We start from the raw sequence: 16,890 nt of genomic DNA on the forward strand, positions 1-16,890 counted from the left end.
ATTCTATTTACACGGTATTTAGGTACATTGTAGGTATACATTGTAAAAAGGGTTATACATATTATTATACACTTTTTTATGTAAACTGTTTACATGTTATATATATGTATTCTGTAAATATTATTAATTGTTATGTAATAATTAATATAGGTTAATATATATACTGTATGTATATGGGTTATATATACTGTGATATACAGTTAAAGTTTGCTGGAGGGAAATGACAATTTCAAGGTTTGCTTCTCTGAGCCCATGTTTTTTCCTGAGATGCAGCCTATGAGAAAAGTCTGATCAAAGGGAACCTGAAACATGCTATATCACGAATCCCGTAATTTAATTGTTATATTTATGGCTATATAAAATGGATGAATGTTGTTTAAAAATCAATATTCAAACCAAAACCTATCTAGAGCCAAAGCTACTCTTTTATTGTCGTCTGGTTTGCTGTCTTTAGCTCTATAAACGGGTCGGTCAGGCCAGTGGAAGCTTCGCCCACCTCTTGCTTGATTGTATGTATAATTACCGTGGAAAAGTTACGGAAATGGCCGAGGGAGTTTGTCTGCAGTCTTCAAAATTGTCGATAGACTGGAAACAGGTTAACACGCGATTAATAGGAAACTAGAAAGGACCGTAAGGACCGTAAAGACAGGGTGAAAGCTAGCTGCGATAACGTAGCCTTTTGACGACGAGATAATTAAAAGTGCTAATCTGTAAGATTACATATAATTCATGCCTCTTATGAGTATAATGTTATCAAAATGTTGCATAATTGTTGAAAAAAACGAATCCTTACCAATGAAAAGACTCTTTCACGAACTTAGCAAAGTCCGTCTTGGAGAAAACAATAGAAACGACCGCAATGACAGATCACGCGTGATGTTATCTGTATTATCCTTTCTATATATGGCCTAATACAGTATTACTCGGGTGTCACCGGTTTTGCTCCATTACAAGGCATGGGAGTAATTTAATACCTGGTCAGAGCAGAGGAGGCCAGGTATTGGTATTAGTACTAGGTGAAAGCGGGAATCGAGTCTATCGAACAAATTATTTTTGTATTGAGTAAATATAGTAGTGGCATAGTAAATAGGCACACTGATCCACTTCTTGTACGCTCTACCGGATATTGAATGACCAAACATCATATGTTAAAATACTTAACAAGAATTACAACATATTTCGATGGAATGCCTCAATGACCTTACTTTGGGGTTTTAGTGACTTGCGCCACTCCTCTATACAGCGCTTGCCGAGATAGAACCAGTCACATTTACAAAAAGCGCTGTATGTTTGCACGGGAAGACGAGGGCGCATGTCCTCTGCCTTTGTATACATTATGTATATCACCTGTTGGTCAGTACTCATCAAGTTCCGGCTGATAAGGTTTTCTACTGCTCGCTTATAGTCCTCAATGAACACAATTAGGTATTCCGGTCTCGCTATAAATATTCCTCCAGCGATCCAAAATATATTATCTTTTATAATCGATGATGCAGTGCGGCATCGTTCAAACTTCCCCATCTGTACAAACGCAATGTGATCGTTCCGAAAATCGGAAGGTATGTCTAGGTGAAATGTTTTCCCATAATCATCCCTAAAATAACCAATGTCAATCCATGCTAGATACTTAGTCTGAAACATTCGTTCTCGTATCACCGTTTCTATTAGCTCGTATTTGGCGTGCATTGCACAAGGATAACGCTCTAACACTGTATTTGGGTGGTACTTTGGGTAGTCTGGCTGCGCAAAAATTTTCTTTATTTTCGGGGCAAGTTTAAACGCCCACATATCATCCTGGTTTTTCATATATATCTTGGTTCGTTCTTTGGGAAGATGCTTACGTAGAATAAACAACTGATTAGCTACCTCTGGTACGTCTGTAAAAGCTATAACATTGTTGTTGAAATTGGCAAACTGATTCATCCACTTGGAGTAGTTTTCGACATCAAAATACAAGTTTCCTTCGCCTTTCTTGAACCTGCCAAGACCGAAGTATGCTGTCACAAACGTTATTTCTGGATCCATAGAATCGCTGTTGAAAGCTTCATTTGGTTTAGTTGGAGGCGGGGTGTAAAGCTGAAAATGTAAAAGATAATTATCGATATTTTGCATATGATATAAGTGGTATATATGTATTTCATATGAACTATAATTTTGCTTTTTTGCGAATTGAATGAGAGGATTATATTTATCACCACAATGCATTCATGGTTAATGAATTAAAAAAATAAAATACATAGATTACCAGAACGTCATAGGACATGGCATAATTTTAAACTGCAATATAATATCTTACCATTGCTGGCAATATATTTTCCCTTAAACAGTGAAACATAAAAGAACCCATAAGACATATTGCAATGCTTACAAATATTCATTTTGTTGTTTGTGAGTTGTCATTATAAGAGATGCGATTGTCTGCATTCTCCACTTAATGACGTTTCTAATGGTTTTAAGTCTTTGCAATAGCTAATGTCATTTCAGGACTTTGTCCTGGAATATGGGTCCCTCGGGACCACTTTAAGTTGCCTACACACACGGGGAAATATGCATATGAAAATTGTAACGCAAGAACTTCCATCCAATCATATTCCGTTGACATAGTGCTGAACTATCTTTACACACTCACATTTAAAACCGAGTTTCATGCAGTGAGTTTTAAAGGCTGTGCTTGGTCACGATGAAGGAATAAAACCCATTTCCTTCCTCGCCTGAGCGAACATTCATCACTACAGCCAAAAGCGATGTTTTGCCAAGTAAGGAACAAAGAAATGAAAGAGTATTAAGGAAAGGGATGAAGAAAAGGGGATTATACATGTGTTTGTTCACGGTAAAGGAATAAAACCCATACCCTTCCATGCTTGTGCGAACATTCATCACTATAGCCAAAATCGAGGTTTTGTCAAGTAAGGCACAGGGTAATAAAAGAGTAGTAAGTAAAGGGATGAACAAACAGGGATTCTTAATGTTGAAATATATGCAGGAGATATATTTTGGTCACTTGTTTGGCCCCAGCAGACGACACAAAAGCAAATCCCATACATTTGATGAAGCGATTTTTTATTCTATTTTATGAGTTAGTGTTCATAGTAAATCTACGTTCTCACTTATTCTGAATTATTGTATTTTCTCATTTTGTTAAATCATTTTACTTATCTTATAAATCGCTGTAATTTCTTACTCTGATTAATCACTTACTTACTGATTCCGATGCATCACAGTATTTTCTGATACTGATAAATCCCATCCCTACTGATATGGATGAATCACGATATTGACTGAGACTGATATATCACTATACTCCCTCACTCATATGAATGACTTTACTTCTAGAATGTTTGGAGTCGTTGTATTTCCCGACTCTTATGAAGACTGTTCAGGTTCGGAGAAGGACCTGTAGTATCGCACTGCATGTTGTAATAGCCGCTACTATTGGCCCTTGCAGAATTGGTGTTTTTACTCAGTGCCTTCTGCAAAGAAGATATGGAAACGACCAAAAGTAACCCGTTATCCAAATTACAATACATGGAGTTTATATCTAATCTCGCTTTCCTAATTTTTCTTTATGGCGATGTCTCCCAACACAACCACCTCCCACATTTTGACTTCAGCTGTTTGCAAGGATACTACGCCAACACAAACACTATAACCAAGAATAAAAGACTCGTTCATGCCTAGGAGTGTATGCTTTAGGGTGGAATTTCCCTATCCTTCACCCTTAGGCATGACAGAGTATTTTTCTCTCATTCTTACCACCAGAATAATTTCAGTAACCATGAAAATGCGTTTGGACTGGCTACCTTTTTGAAAATACCAATTTCCCCTTGGGTTTTTGAGACGAAAACGAATATGTCAGCCAGATTAAGCATGCCCCATATTTGCAAGGAAAATTTGCGCAGAACAATTAATCTCATCTTTCTAATGTGTACAATAGATATATTGTACAAGGTTTTAATTTAGTCACGTCGCCTTTTCTCCATTGCGGCATCGGAGTTTTCCAAATTCGTGACGTCAAGTCATTGTTGAGCCATTGTGACTTATTAACGTAAGGTGAAATGGGGTGTAAGATAGAATTCCCTACATACACCCTTTCTTTACCATGAACAGCTCTGTCTTGCACACTGGGAAATGAGAGAAATGTACTCACTGATTCTGATGAATCATTCCATCCCTCATCGGGTAATTCTTTGGTTATTTGGACTGCAATGATAAAATAAGGATTGATTTTCAAAGGGCTTTAACACATTGTTATTTGAATGTCAAACACCATCTATGATGGAGTGAGATGATTGGTAGGAGTCTATATATCCTGGTCTTTCTTATAAAGAGTCATAAAACAATAATCTTTCATAATAATACAATTATGCATGCTGTAATAGATAAATTAATGAATACTCAGTGGCGTTCCTGGCAAGCTACAGTATATATTAGCAAAAGCGGATATCCACTTACAACAATCAGTTCAATTCATGTTTATTTGACGGCAGAGAGTGTTGAAATCTATATTCTGGGTTCTTTATTTCTGGGACAGTAATAAACTCTTCGGGCATGTGTGTTATTGATAATTGATAATAATCATTCTATCTTTGTTAAACTGGGGCCGCAGTGGGTGAATTGTTAAGGAGTCTGTTGACCGTCTGCGATCACTAGGCCCCCACCACTGGGTCGCGCGTTCGAATTATACGTGGGGCAGTCGCCAGTTACTTCCAACAGGTCTTTAATTTTTCCCGGGTGCTCAGGTTTTCCTCTATCATCAATGCCTGGTTCGTCCTTAAGGGACCAGATAGCTGTTTTTGAGTATTATCATGCTTTAACCGTCTTCCAAACACTGTGGTAGTTTTTTTCTTTAATAATGTTTTTAAATTTCTCAGAACAGTTCACTTATGGACCCGTCTAATTCCTTAATCAACTTCGGCTGTAAGTTATCGGTTCCAAAACCTAATCTTAAGACTTTTCGGTGAGAGAGAAAGGGATAAATGCAAGAGTCCTTATCAGTCATTTAGTAATAATAAAAGAAAAGATATTTATTTTTCAATGTAAAGACAAATGAAAGGCAATAGCCTCCAGTTATATGAAAATGGAAAGTGTATCATTTAGGCTATACTTACGGTATATAACGAGACATAGAAGATAGTATCCCTTCAGCGGGAAAAATTGAACAATAACATCAGGATGGCGATTAATTAAACCGTAGATGTAGCTCCATAGGAATAACGCTTTTCGGCGCACACTCTGTTGGTAAAAAAAACAACACTTTTTGTATACTTCAAATTTCTATATAATTAATGTATTTTCATGAGTAAAAATTAGACAATTATTAGTGTAAGCACTAGGAAAACTCTCCAAGTTTCTAGGAATGTAGTAGAATATTGCTTATATGGCCGAGTAGTTTAGTCGTCTGATCGTCCACGTTCGCAAGCCCTCTAACACTCGGTCTCCGGTCCGAGGCCTGCGTTGGGCTGTCGCACAGTACTGCTCGCAGGTCAATGGGTTTTTTTTCCGGGTACTCCGGTTTCCCTCTATCACTAAATCTGGCTCGTCCTTAAATGACCATAGCTGTTTAAACGGCGTAGAGCACAAACAAACCAAACCTAACCAAATGGTCCGATGAGTTATCGGTTCCTGTGCCTAAATGGTTAGGTGTTGTGTGTTGTTCAAATTATGTACTTTTTATCTTTTGAAAATGGCCGTAAATACAAAACATAGAGTCAAGGATGTTGATGTGCGAATAGGTGAAACAGTGGATATTCTACATTTACGGTCAAAAGTATTTCTCTGTTGGAGAATCCTAGAAAGAATGTGTAGTTTTGGAAACGGAAATGTAATTAGATCAAGTCATATATTGAATGGTAGGCGGCCATATAATTGATCAGATTATCCTGTAAACATGCTAAATTATGAATGCAATGCTTTGAGTTTCTGTATATAGTTTCTTGGTTCATATACATATTTTTATGTGAACCCGCCCATTTATCAAAGTGCTAAGCTTTAAATATATTCCGTTATACGCTAGAATTTGAGTCAGCTAAAACAACTAATTTTGGCCGTAATGAATGATCATTGGATGAAGTATTTTGTTTGTAACATGAAACTATAATTTCAAATTGGCAACAACTTTATTTATTCAGCTGCGAGTTATTTCATAACATGCATATACACAATATGTGCTCAACTGTTAAAACAGTGTTGAATGCAATGAATACAAAGAAGGAAGGGCAATTAAACATTGACTGGAGTGTTTAACCTTTTATAACATCATCACAGACACTGTGAGGATGAATGTGAAGGCCTGAACGTTTTGCAAACAAACTTAAAACTTAATACCCAGAGAAGGGTTGCCTGGCATGCACACTTAACTTTAAATAAACAAAGATGGTTCTGACAAATATCAGATATCATTCAATGAAATAGAGATATTTCAAATACAGATACCTATAAAGGTGGTGTTCTTGATCTACCAACGAACTTTGCAATTTTAATGTTCCGGTGAATTCACTTCAAAAACTGATGTAATTATTTTAAAGCTTGTGAAGAAAAGGCAAAAAGAGCATGCATTGGTATTTTGTATGTTTAAATCAGCAATATAAAAATCATGGCTTACCATGAAAACAAATATCTACCAAATAATCACACTTAATTATTCAAAGTATATTTTTTCTTGGTTTTCTTAGATGTCTCATCTTCATCAGTCTTTATCTACCCCACTAACAAAGACTGATTGGAAATGGACCTAGAGGACATCCTTGGAGGCAGCCACCTTTTGATTCCATACTATATACATACCTGAGTATATATATATATTTTTTTATATTTTTATCATCAGATGAACGCAGGTAATTACATCGATTAATGACATACCCCAGTATTTACCCATCCCTCCAGTATATAAACAAAATCGTTGACTGAAGACATAATATCACCCATTGCTCACAACACAAATTTGCTGTCCCGTTGCCTTGCAAGCTATATTTCAGTGTTTGTTTTTGGTCTTATGACTACACTCTCATTTCATATTCAATAAGTTGTATTTACAATGTCTTACACTAGTCTCTTATAATATACTACTACATTGTATATAATTCTTTTTAAGTTAAAACCTGTTTACAGTATTTCTGGACCTTGATCAGCATGCAGCAGGACATATAGCGGAACATTTTGCTTCCTCAGATGACTTTTGAGGTTTGGGGTCATCAACATTCAACTGGTTTGCTCAGGGATTAGATTCATTCTAGACATAAATCCCAAACAAAATACAATGTCTGGATTAAGTATGATGTTGCAGATTCCACAGATCCTATCAAAGTCTATTACTGTACCTGCCCCACTGGAAAGCGAACTGTTGGAATGTGTACACATACTGCTTAGATATTATACTTTCTGGGAAATTTTTCAAAGTAAACTTCATCAGAACTATTTTGTAAACGTGTGTCTAATTTTAAGAAGTCAGCTGTTTGCTGATATGGGGTATCGTCTGCGATAGCCCAGTTGGTAGAGAGTCCAACTAGTATTTTAAAGGTCGTTGATGTGTGTCCCAGTCTAGCTAGTGCACTGCTCATTTATATACCCCCCTCCCTCCCCTCTCCCCCTCTTGATATGGGACGATGTGTGATTGATAAAAAAAGCATGGAAATAAAGCAAACACTGTACAGTGATACAAGTTATGCATATAATGACAGTAAAACATTATGGTTGGAAAATGTGCATCTGTGACCTAGATTTAGATAAATGCAGATAAATTGTGTTGCAGAGATTCAACACTATAGAAAAGCACTTCCCTGGTGTTTAATTTCAATATTGTTTTGATATGTGACAGTAAGATAACCAAAATAAATTTTGATAAAATATTTTAATGAGACACTCAGAGGAACTCTGAAAGTTTGATGTTTAAAATAACCTACATTAGCAATTTCAACAGAAAAATCATGAAAATCTGGTCAGTTTTTGTTAACTGTCACCTTAACTATCTTACGGACATATTCAAATTTGGTATCATTTTAACTGCTAGCATTTCTGTAATCAATAAAAGCATTTTTCATGGCATAACATACAGTAAAAGAATTGTTAAGGAGCTTCAAAAGGGGGTAACAGGCATTCATTTGACAAAATGCATGTCGGGCCCTATGGGGCTTTTCTTTTTGAATGATTTCGAATAAAACTTATTGTTTCTGTTCAGCCGTAGTATGATTGAAGTACTTGTGAAGTCCGTGCGTGGGCAGGGTCTATGGGAATTTTAACATAGGCAAGAACCCCACCTTTCACAGCTATTTATTTTTGTAAATGTTTGCTCTACAATAATCAATTACATAATTATGATACTTCCGTCGGCGTATTGTGATGTTTTTAATAAGTAATAATTCAGTCACAGAATCCAAGTTCCTCTTCCAAGATTCAGCTGTAGTGAAGAATATACCTTTCCCTTTTGCGTTGTTATTTGATAAAAGGTATTTGGCGGTAAGTGATATATTTTTTTTAATTTTAGTTTGTTTGAAGATTTAAAATGAAATAAAGATTTAAAAGTATTAATTTAACAAGGCGCTAAAGGTTCCCGTGTTTATTGAGGTTATCCATTTTGTGATTTGATAAAAGGTATTTGGCGGTAAGTTATATTTCTTATTTTTAGTTTGTTTGAAGATTTAAAATGAAATAAAGATTTAAAAGTACTAATTTAACAAGACGCTAAAGGTTCCCGTATTTATCGAGGTTATCCGTTTTTCCAAGTAGACCGACAATAGCCGAAGTGTTAAATATAACTTCATGAATCTATCAACATATGCGTCAGATTTCAGTTGAAGGTATTTACTGTCATACAACCGCCCAGTGTTTACGTAATCGCCGAAAATACAAAGGTAGGTGATAGGTACATTGAAAATCAAAAATAGATAGTATTTCTAGAAGACATGTCACAAATAAAGTTGTTAAGTTTCTCAGTTTTTTTTAAAAACAACAGCTGTGACCTATGTAACGACATTAATGTTTACTCCATCTGCTTTAAGGTATTTTGTGTAGGACGAAGAATATTATAGTGAACGTTTCCACAAAATACACATTATGAGCGTGAAACATGCACATTTTTTGCCGACAAAAAGCCTGGTTAAAGCATTAAGTGTTTATGCACCCTATGATAAGTTATATATTTAATTCACATTTCATGCTTTTGAGGATCCCCGTACCACTGCAAAAAAGCTTAAGTACACATTGGAAACTGTTCTTTCCAGCATTACAATAGCTTCAACAAATCATTTGGAACAGAAACTCATCCAATGCGGGATTAAGCATTGAACTGTTTTTGGCACAGCTTTGCAAACAAACAACATAATGCGCGCATTATGTTGTTTGCTTGCAAAGTTGTACCTTTCAAATAGATCATAAATACCATACAAAACAGTTCAATACTTATATTTACGTTTTCTCTGCCTCTTATGTTCTTTTTTAACTTACAATTTATATTTAGAATTTAAATTTCCCGCCTTATCGACAGTCCACACAAATTCGTTCAATAGTTCGCGTGCTGATTGGCTAACAAAGTAGTGCTTTGAAATTTTAACAACCAAAATTCAGTATCTGCAATGGTGATTTTTAAATATTAATCATTTAAACAAGTTTTTGGGATGTAAATATATATATATGTATAATAATTACAGAATTTATATATAAGGATTGAAACAATGTTCGTTGCAAACGGGAGGGAGCATTGCCCATTAGCGTGAATTGAGTTATATATCTGTTTAATTGCTCTGTGCAAAATACAAATTAAGGGAAGCGTTCGCTGACCGTAATGTAAAATATACCATTAGAGTAGGGAGTCTATTTGTGGCTATCAACCACAAAACCTGCTGTACAAATTATTAAGGTGTAGGGTACAACCAACAAATAAAGTATACAAAGGATATATAACAGTGTCTTCAATAATACCAAATATATTTCACGATTGTGGCTAATATTTTGATATCTTTCACGAGTGTGCAACACGAGTGGAAAATAGGATGAAAGTTAAATGTAAAATTAAAGGTTGTGTTCCCCCAGAGAATAGTTTTCCCATTATAGGTAAGTAATTATTATTCTGGGCAGTAGAATGGGCTGATGTATCAGATAGATTTTCGAGGCCTGAGTATCTTTAAGCTAATCAGGCTTTTTCTCATGGTAGTTTTGATCAGTGCTTTGATCGGTCAAACAGCAAAAGTGATATTTTTCACTAATTTCATTAATATTTTTTTTACATTTTTGTAGAATTTTTTTTTTTCAATATTTCGCTGGTAAAAATGTAATAAATAGACACTCAATACTATCACATTGATATTAAATTCAGGGTTCCTGGGCTTAGAAGCAGTGTAGTAAATAGTATATTTTGCCACGCTCAGTTTGAAAAATGAACGTAATACACACACACATATGTAATTTCACCTTTGTTTTAAGGATGTACTCTTCTGAGGTTTAAGTCACGTTCAAATCTCGTTTTGATCGGGTGTAACGGGGTTTTGTAATATATCACCAATTAAGATCATGTTAAATAGCAAACATGCATCTGAAAAATACGTAAAAAACTATATGCATGTTGTTTGTAGAACAATTTATACAGGAATTTAAGAAAATGACCAGTTCGACGGCCATTTTGAAAATGTGTATTAATGTGTATTTCTTGCGCTTCACAAAAGGCCAAAATTTCACCTTTTATGACACTAGATTGATCGCTTAAATTGTAACTGTGTCGCCATTTTTAATTGTAGCAGGTTCAATTTTGCTGTACTACTTTACAATATTCAATATGATAAAAATAATATGCAACAAAGTGGAAAATAATACATTATTGGTATTTATTTTACATATTTAGTGTAGCTGTAGCACTTTTGATTTTTGACCCCGAAAAAGGTGAAAAATAGCACAAATAATAATGGGACAAAAAAAGAAGCACACTCCCCATTTTTGTGGCTGTTTTAGAAAGAGAAACAAATTTTCTTTTGATTTATTAAATACTAAAAAAAGTTTAATAGCAGAACTTAGGGGACCTGTAGACAATGTAACAATTACCAATGAATATGAATAGCAGTGATACTCAAGTAAGAACTGACGTATCGGAGTGATGTATGTCTATACATTAACAAAGTTATGTACGATTTGATACACGCATATGCCCAACTTGTTTAAAACAGGACTCTCAACCCTATTCCGCTCACACATACACAATATCTGTTGTTCACAAAACAAACATGTACGTACATAGAAAAGGAATTAAGATAAATACATATGCGTTGTTTATCATATATTGTCACATGAACACTTGCTATGCATAATATAAATCTACACAGATGCAAGATATTCATTTTAGCTGCGCTTCCGGTAAATTGATATCACCATATAATAACAAATTAGTTGTGGTGTTGGTGGGAAGTGATAATAAGTTTGTCGTAAAAGAATATACATCGGACATATGAGTAAGTAATGGGTATTATCCTCTACTTACCCGCATTGACATAGAGGACTTTTTACTAATTGTCTTTTAAAATGGTGGTAATTGAGGTTGCTAAATAATAGTCTTAGACTGGTATGGTATAATGGAGATTTTGTTTTTTCAGAATAGTAGTAAGAATGAGGGGACGTTCATGCATCTATTTCAATATATTTCCTGAAGTGTGATAAAGAGGGATTTGTTCTAATATCACCTGGTATAATATTCCAAGATGATATAGTGGAGGGTAGAAAGTATGACACATAATAGCTATTTTTACAATGGAGAGATGAACGAATATAAGATTTTCTAGTACCATGCATATGTGTATCTGCTATTTGGTGTAGAATAAGGGTGGATAAATACTCAGGAGTAACAGTGTATACCATTTTATTAAATTGAATAAGTTTATGCTTTTGGCGTCTCTATGTTAGTGTACTCCATCCAACATCAGTCACAAGTTTCTTTACACTGTTACAGTTCTAGATGCTTCTGTGTTAATTTGTTCTTATTGTTTTTTTTTTAGATCAATTGAAATATTATCCCATATAAGGTCACCATTTTCAAGGACTGCTAGCCCCGGTTTCATCAACGTTCTTTAACTTAAATGTTTTCTTAACCTAAAATTGATAAGGAATTCCTTAGCTAAAATTTCCCGAAAAATACCTTTGATGAACGGTCCTTACCTTCACGAACTCTTTTGGCAGAAAATTACAGGAAAACAATGTAAACAAACAATGTCTTTTTCGCGGCTTAGGAAACCCAACAATTTCCCTATCTGTTTCTTCTTTTGTTTCTTAAAACATATTTCAGATCTGGAAAAGGGAGATAGGTTTCCTTTCTTCCTTAAAAAATATTGTTGTCCATCTTGATATATCCCCATGAGAAGACGATTTAATCGGCAATTTCAAACAATTGAACTAGGACTTCTACAGACAGTTGTTTTCATTTCATTGTTGAGAGGCAAGGCACATCATTAAAAATGTATGAAGTTATTAAGACGAAAAAATGAAAGTTACATTATGCAATAAAGATGTATAATTGAATATGTATATAATATTGCTATACAAAACAACATGTATACATGTATATGCTGGTATGTACACTGTATACATGTATGTACTATATGATGGTTCTTGGCTAATGGACTAACTTACTTACTTTTTTTTGGTCTATAAATGTCAAAAATGTGTTGTATTTGTAAACATGTATTGTCTATGTTCTAAACAGTACTTTTCATCTGAAAATACCCCTGTATATATATTTGCTTTTACAATATCACAATTCCCATGGTCTGTAGGTTATTTACTTTTTCAAATTTGTGGTATATAATTGTTTTCAGTAAAGAAATATCTGTATGTGTTGTTTTGCGCAGGTGAAACCGTACGTGCTACACATATACTTATGTTTCTCAGTGTGCAGTGAAAGCGACGACGCCTATATTGATCTTTAATGTGTTTGAGGAGTAAAATAGAAAGGAAATTATTTATTCTGGTCCGTGGATAAATAAATTACCATTCAATACATCATAATGTTGGCAGTGTACTTGTTGGGTTACTTTGTCAATAAGATGGCGATTTGGTTAAAACCAATTATACTACATGTAATCCGATTACTCAAAATGAATTGCGCAAAAGGCGACGTGACGGAAATAAATCTTATACGATATGTTGATTATTTTAATTAAAAGATGATATGACTTTTTCTCTGCAAACTATCTTTCCAAATATTGGGTATGATACATCTCTTATGAATTTTAACGTTGACCCCAAAAACATTTGCTCGTTCTAGCACGCACGCAGGGGATTTAAAATTACGGCATTTGTTTGATCAACTTGGCAAGAGGCAAGACGGCCTTTGTAGCTCTACGGATTTTAATTCAAAGCCTATCGAACACCATACGTTTTTATCAGGTATGAATTATTATTGATTTTTTTTGTTTTTTCAATTTTTGACTCCAGCGTCCCAAAAAATGACTCAAAGTCTCATTTAAAGATTTTAAATATAATACCCCTATGCCATTGAAAGTATGCCAAGATCAACGTGTCAACAAAAAACACACTGGATAACACCGCGTATTTTACGATATGAAAGCAACCTTCTGATTCTGGCAACATTTCATTAGCTGAGGAAGCTACCATTGGCCATGTGCTAACCGAGACATAATTGAGCGTTATCTCAAAAGTACTGGTCATTTCGAAACAAGATATTGAAAACCGAAAGTATTGTTATCATGTTTTTAATTAAGTTAGGGATAATTGTACCAACAAAAGAGCAATGAAAAACGCTGACCTTCACATTGTTCTGACTTTGTACGATCATTTAAAAAAGCATAGATCCTTTTTGCAGAATTAATTATTTACGAGATTTTCCCTTATAGCCTGAAATAGATTATGGTATCAGATATTTAACACCAAACGAGTTGAAATATATCACTGCGTGATAAAAGCTTGTCAACCCACCTAAAACAGATGATCACCTCCATGAGAGTTATATATACATGTAGTATGATTGTAGCACCAAAGGCCAGTGACCGATACATATTTACTTTTATTCTAAATAGGATGAGCGACGAATGCCCAACTTTAAAAGATGAAATAACATTTGTCATAATAAGACATTCAGGTGTCACTGTTACTGACACATGAACTGATACACGGTGATAAACACAAGAACGTCGTACAAAAAAGGGACAAATCCCCGCAACAATGCACCTTCAGAGGCAATAAATTAAAAGCACTCGTGTGAAAAGAACTGTATTCTTATAGCCATATTCAACCCCTTTAATGCATCTTTTTTACTTTACCAGGCAAAAACATGGCAGAAATATCAGAAGCTATTATCATATATTAACGTTTAATTTAGAACGACGAGATTATATTTTCTTGAAAACCTTAGTAAGGAGAAATTGGTGAAAACACATTTTCATGGTTTCTCATTTTGTTCTGATAATTGTAAAGAGGGGATTGTTTATGTCCAGGAGTGTAGAAAATGGAAATTCCACCCTCGGGTTTTCCAATGAGGCTAATCTATAAAAGAATTTTCCAAATTTGAAACCAGGGAACCGGTATGCTGCCTACCATATGTAGAGGTCATTATCATAATGTACCACGACAAACTGCATAAAAAAGCCAAACTTAAAGGTAATGACAATAAGTTGATCACTTTTTAAATCTTTTTCCCGATATTAAACTGGCAATAGGTCATAGAACAGTTCAGTAACAAGTATATCGGTCATGTGATGTCTTAAATACAATAAGACACTGTCATATAGAATACGTATAGTAAGGCCATAAAACAAATACATCCTAATAATATGTCAGTCATGTGATTCATGTTGGAAGATATTTTCCTGAGCGCCAGCTAATTAAGCAAAGTCGGGGCTAATTAAGAGCCGATTCTTGGCCAGAGTACCAGAAACATATAATTAGGAAAGTCGGGCAGATTTTGGGTAGTCCATTTTGACTGACACGAGCAACAGTTAAACGTAGTTCGTTAAGTTAAAGTATTGTTAAAACTGGCTTGAAAAAACAGGCAGGTTTATATAGGGGCTTTTTGCAGACTGGCCTGAAAAAGATACAGTCGGGGCAGATTTAGAATGGTCATGTTAATATCGGATTGAGCACCAGTTGTATGCAGCTCGCACAGTCGGGACGTAATTACAGTAGGTTATGTTGAGACCAGACTTGAGCATAATATAATCGATGAAATCGCCGCAGATTTGCACTGGGTCCTTGTTATGACTGGCGAAAAAGATCAGTTATATGTAGTTGGTAAATCGAAGCTGACTTAGAGAAGTTTCTTATTGACACTCATCAAAGCTTGCCTGACAACCACATAATCGGTTATATCGATGCAGATGTGAAATGGATCCTTTCGCTACTTTGACGACATTCAAAACAACTGATTGTCTTTTATTTTTATTATACCCCGCTTTCACCGAAAAGGGGGATACTAATTTCGGTTTGTCTGTCTGTTTGTCTGTCTGTCACACTTCGTTTCCGTGCAATAACTTCAACAAACATTAACCGATATTTTTCAAACTTAGTCATAGGGTTAAATGCCTTAAGGGCTCGGCCAAATTCGATGGCCACTTTCAGCGAACCCCATTTAGCGAAGTTATGGCCCCTTGAATAACGAAAAACGTATTTATCTGCTTGGTTTTGTTTCTTTGCAATAACTACAAATGCAAACCGATTTTCTTCAAATTTGGTTCAATTTTGATGACGATTGATATATAGGGATATTAGGGGACTGCGAATAAAAACCGCATAAAGTTCGTTACCATAGCAACCACACGGAGGCTTCTGATCGGTCTTAATTTAGATATTGTTCGATTTTGATGAAAATTTGTACATAGGAATATTAGGGGATTGCGAATTCAACCGCACAGGTTTCGTTGCCATTGCAAAGACATAGCAACCACACGAATGCTTCTTACTGGTCGAAATTCAGATATTGTTCGACTTTGATGAAAACTGGTATAAAGGGGTATAAGGGGACTGCGAATTCAACCGCATATGTTTCGTTGCCATAGCAATCACATGGAGGCTTCTGATTGGTCGAAATTTAGATATTTTTCGATTTTTATGAAAATTGGTATATAGGGGTATTAGGGGATTGCGAATAAAACCTCAATAGTTTCGTTATTATAGCAACCACACGGAGGCTTCTGATTGGTCGTAATTTAGATATTGTTCGATTTTGATGAAACTTGGTATATAGGGATATTAGGGGACTGCGAATTCAACCGCATATGTTTCGTTGACATAGCAACCACACAAATGCTTCTAATTGGTGGAAATTTAGATATTGTAATAGTCGTCTTTTATCGTGGATATACGACAACTCCTGGGTTCTTTTCTCAGTTAATTTATTACGTAAGTAAAAACCCTGTAACATGAAATACATCATATTACTACACATATAACATTTATACAATCACATAAGCTAAGACATGTCAAACAACTACCTGGCCGTAGCCAGTTACATAAGTTACAATAATGGAATACGTATTACAACTGTTACATTCAATCTATATATTATATAGAAATACAGCATAATTACAAATATATTAAAATACCCACCTCTTCAATGTGAAGAGGGTTTTCTCGGACAAAGTCCGCCGAGTCCTCAGTCTTACTCGTTCAATGTAAGCTATAAAAGGAAACAATATATATTAAAAACTTGCTTCTTCGAAATCACTTGTCTACTAAATTGACCACGCCCGATTTCTAAATTTACAAAGACTTTCAAAATATTAACTTTACTTTTAACAAAAATATTACGTTAATTAAATATATTATTGAATAGATACTATAATGAATTAAACTTATATTTATACGCGAGTACTTACATTATTTGCTTTTGGCTCTAGTGCCCGCTACCTCTTTTAATTCCTATGCTGGCTAGGTAAAGATATAGGTGTACAAATGTTCGCTGTGCTC

The 16,890-nt window shown here is 34.9% G+C and overlaps 1 protein-coding gene and 1 long non-coding RNA gene across 2 annotated transcripts in view; both read right to left on the minus strand.

Annotated features, from left to right (window-relative positions):
* Positions 1–1,167: 1,167 nt before the first annotated feature.
* The window catches only part of LOC110465252, a 22,988-nt gene continuing 7,265 nt past the window's right edge, over positions 1,168–16,890 (minus strand). The window contains exons 2-4 of the mRNA XM_021520957.1: positions 5,109–5,232; positions 4,148–4,200; positions 1,168–2,076 (exon numbers count right to left, since the gene is read on the minus strand). Coding sequence (XP_021376632.1) covers positions 1,168–2,076; positions 4,148–4,200; positions 5,109–5,232 — 1,086 coding nt within the window. The remainder of the gene's footprint in view (positions 2,077–4,147; positions 4,201–5,108; positions 5,233–16,890) is intronic.
* Positions 16,257–16,889, minus strand: LOC110465260. The gene is made up of 3 exons (XR_002464591.1): positions 16,800–16,889; positions 16,531–16,600; positions 16,257–16,336 (listed from the first exon to the last, which is right to left on the minus strand). It is a non-coding gene; the product is annotated as an uncharacterized LOC110465260 (long non-coding RNA).

This window comes from Mizuhopecten yessoensis, unplaced genomic scaffold, assembly GCF_002113885.1.
Source record: "Mizuhopecten yessoensis strain PY_sf001 unplaced genomic scaffold, ASM211388v2 scaffold11067, whole genome shotgun sequence".
Classification (NCBI taxonomy): domain Eukaryota; kingdom Metazoa; phylum Mollusca; class Bivalvia; order Pectinida; family Pectinidae; genus Mizuhopecten; species Mizuhopecten yessoensis.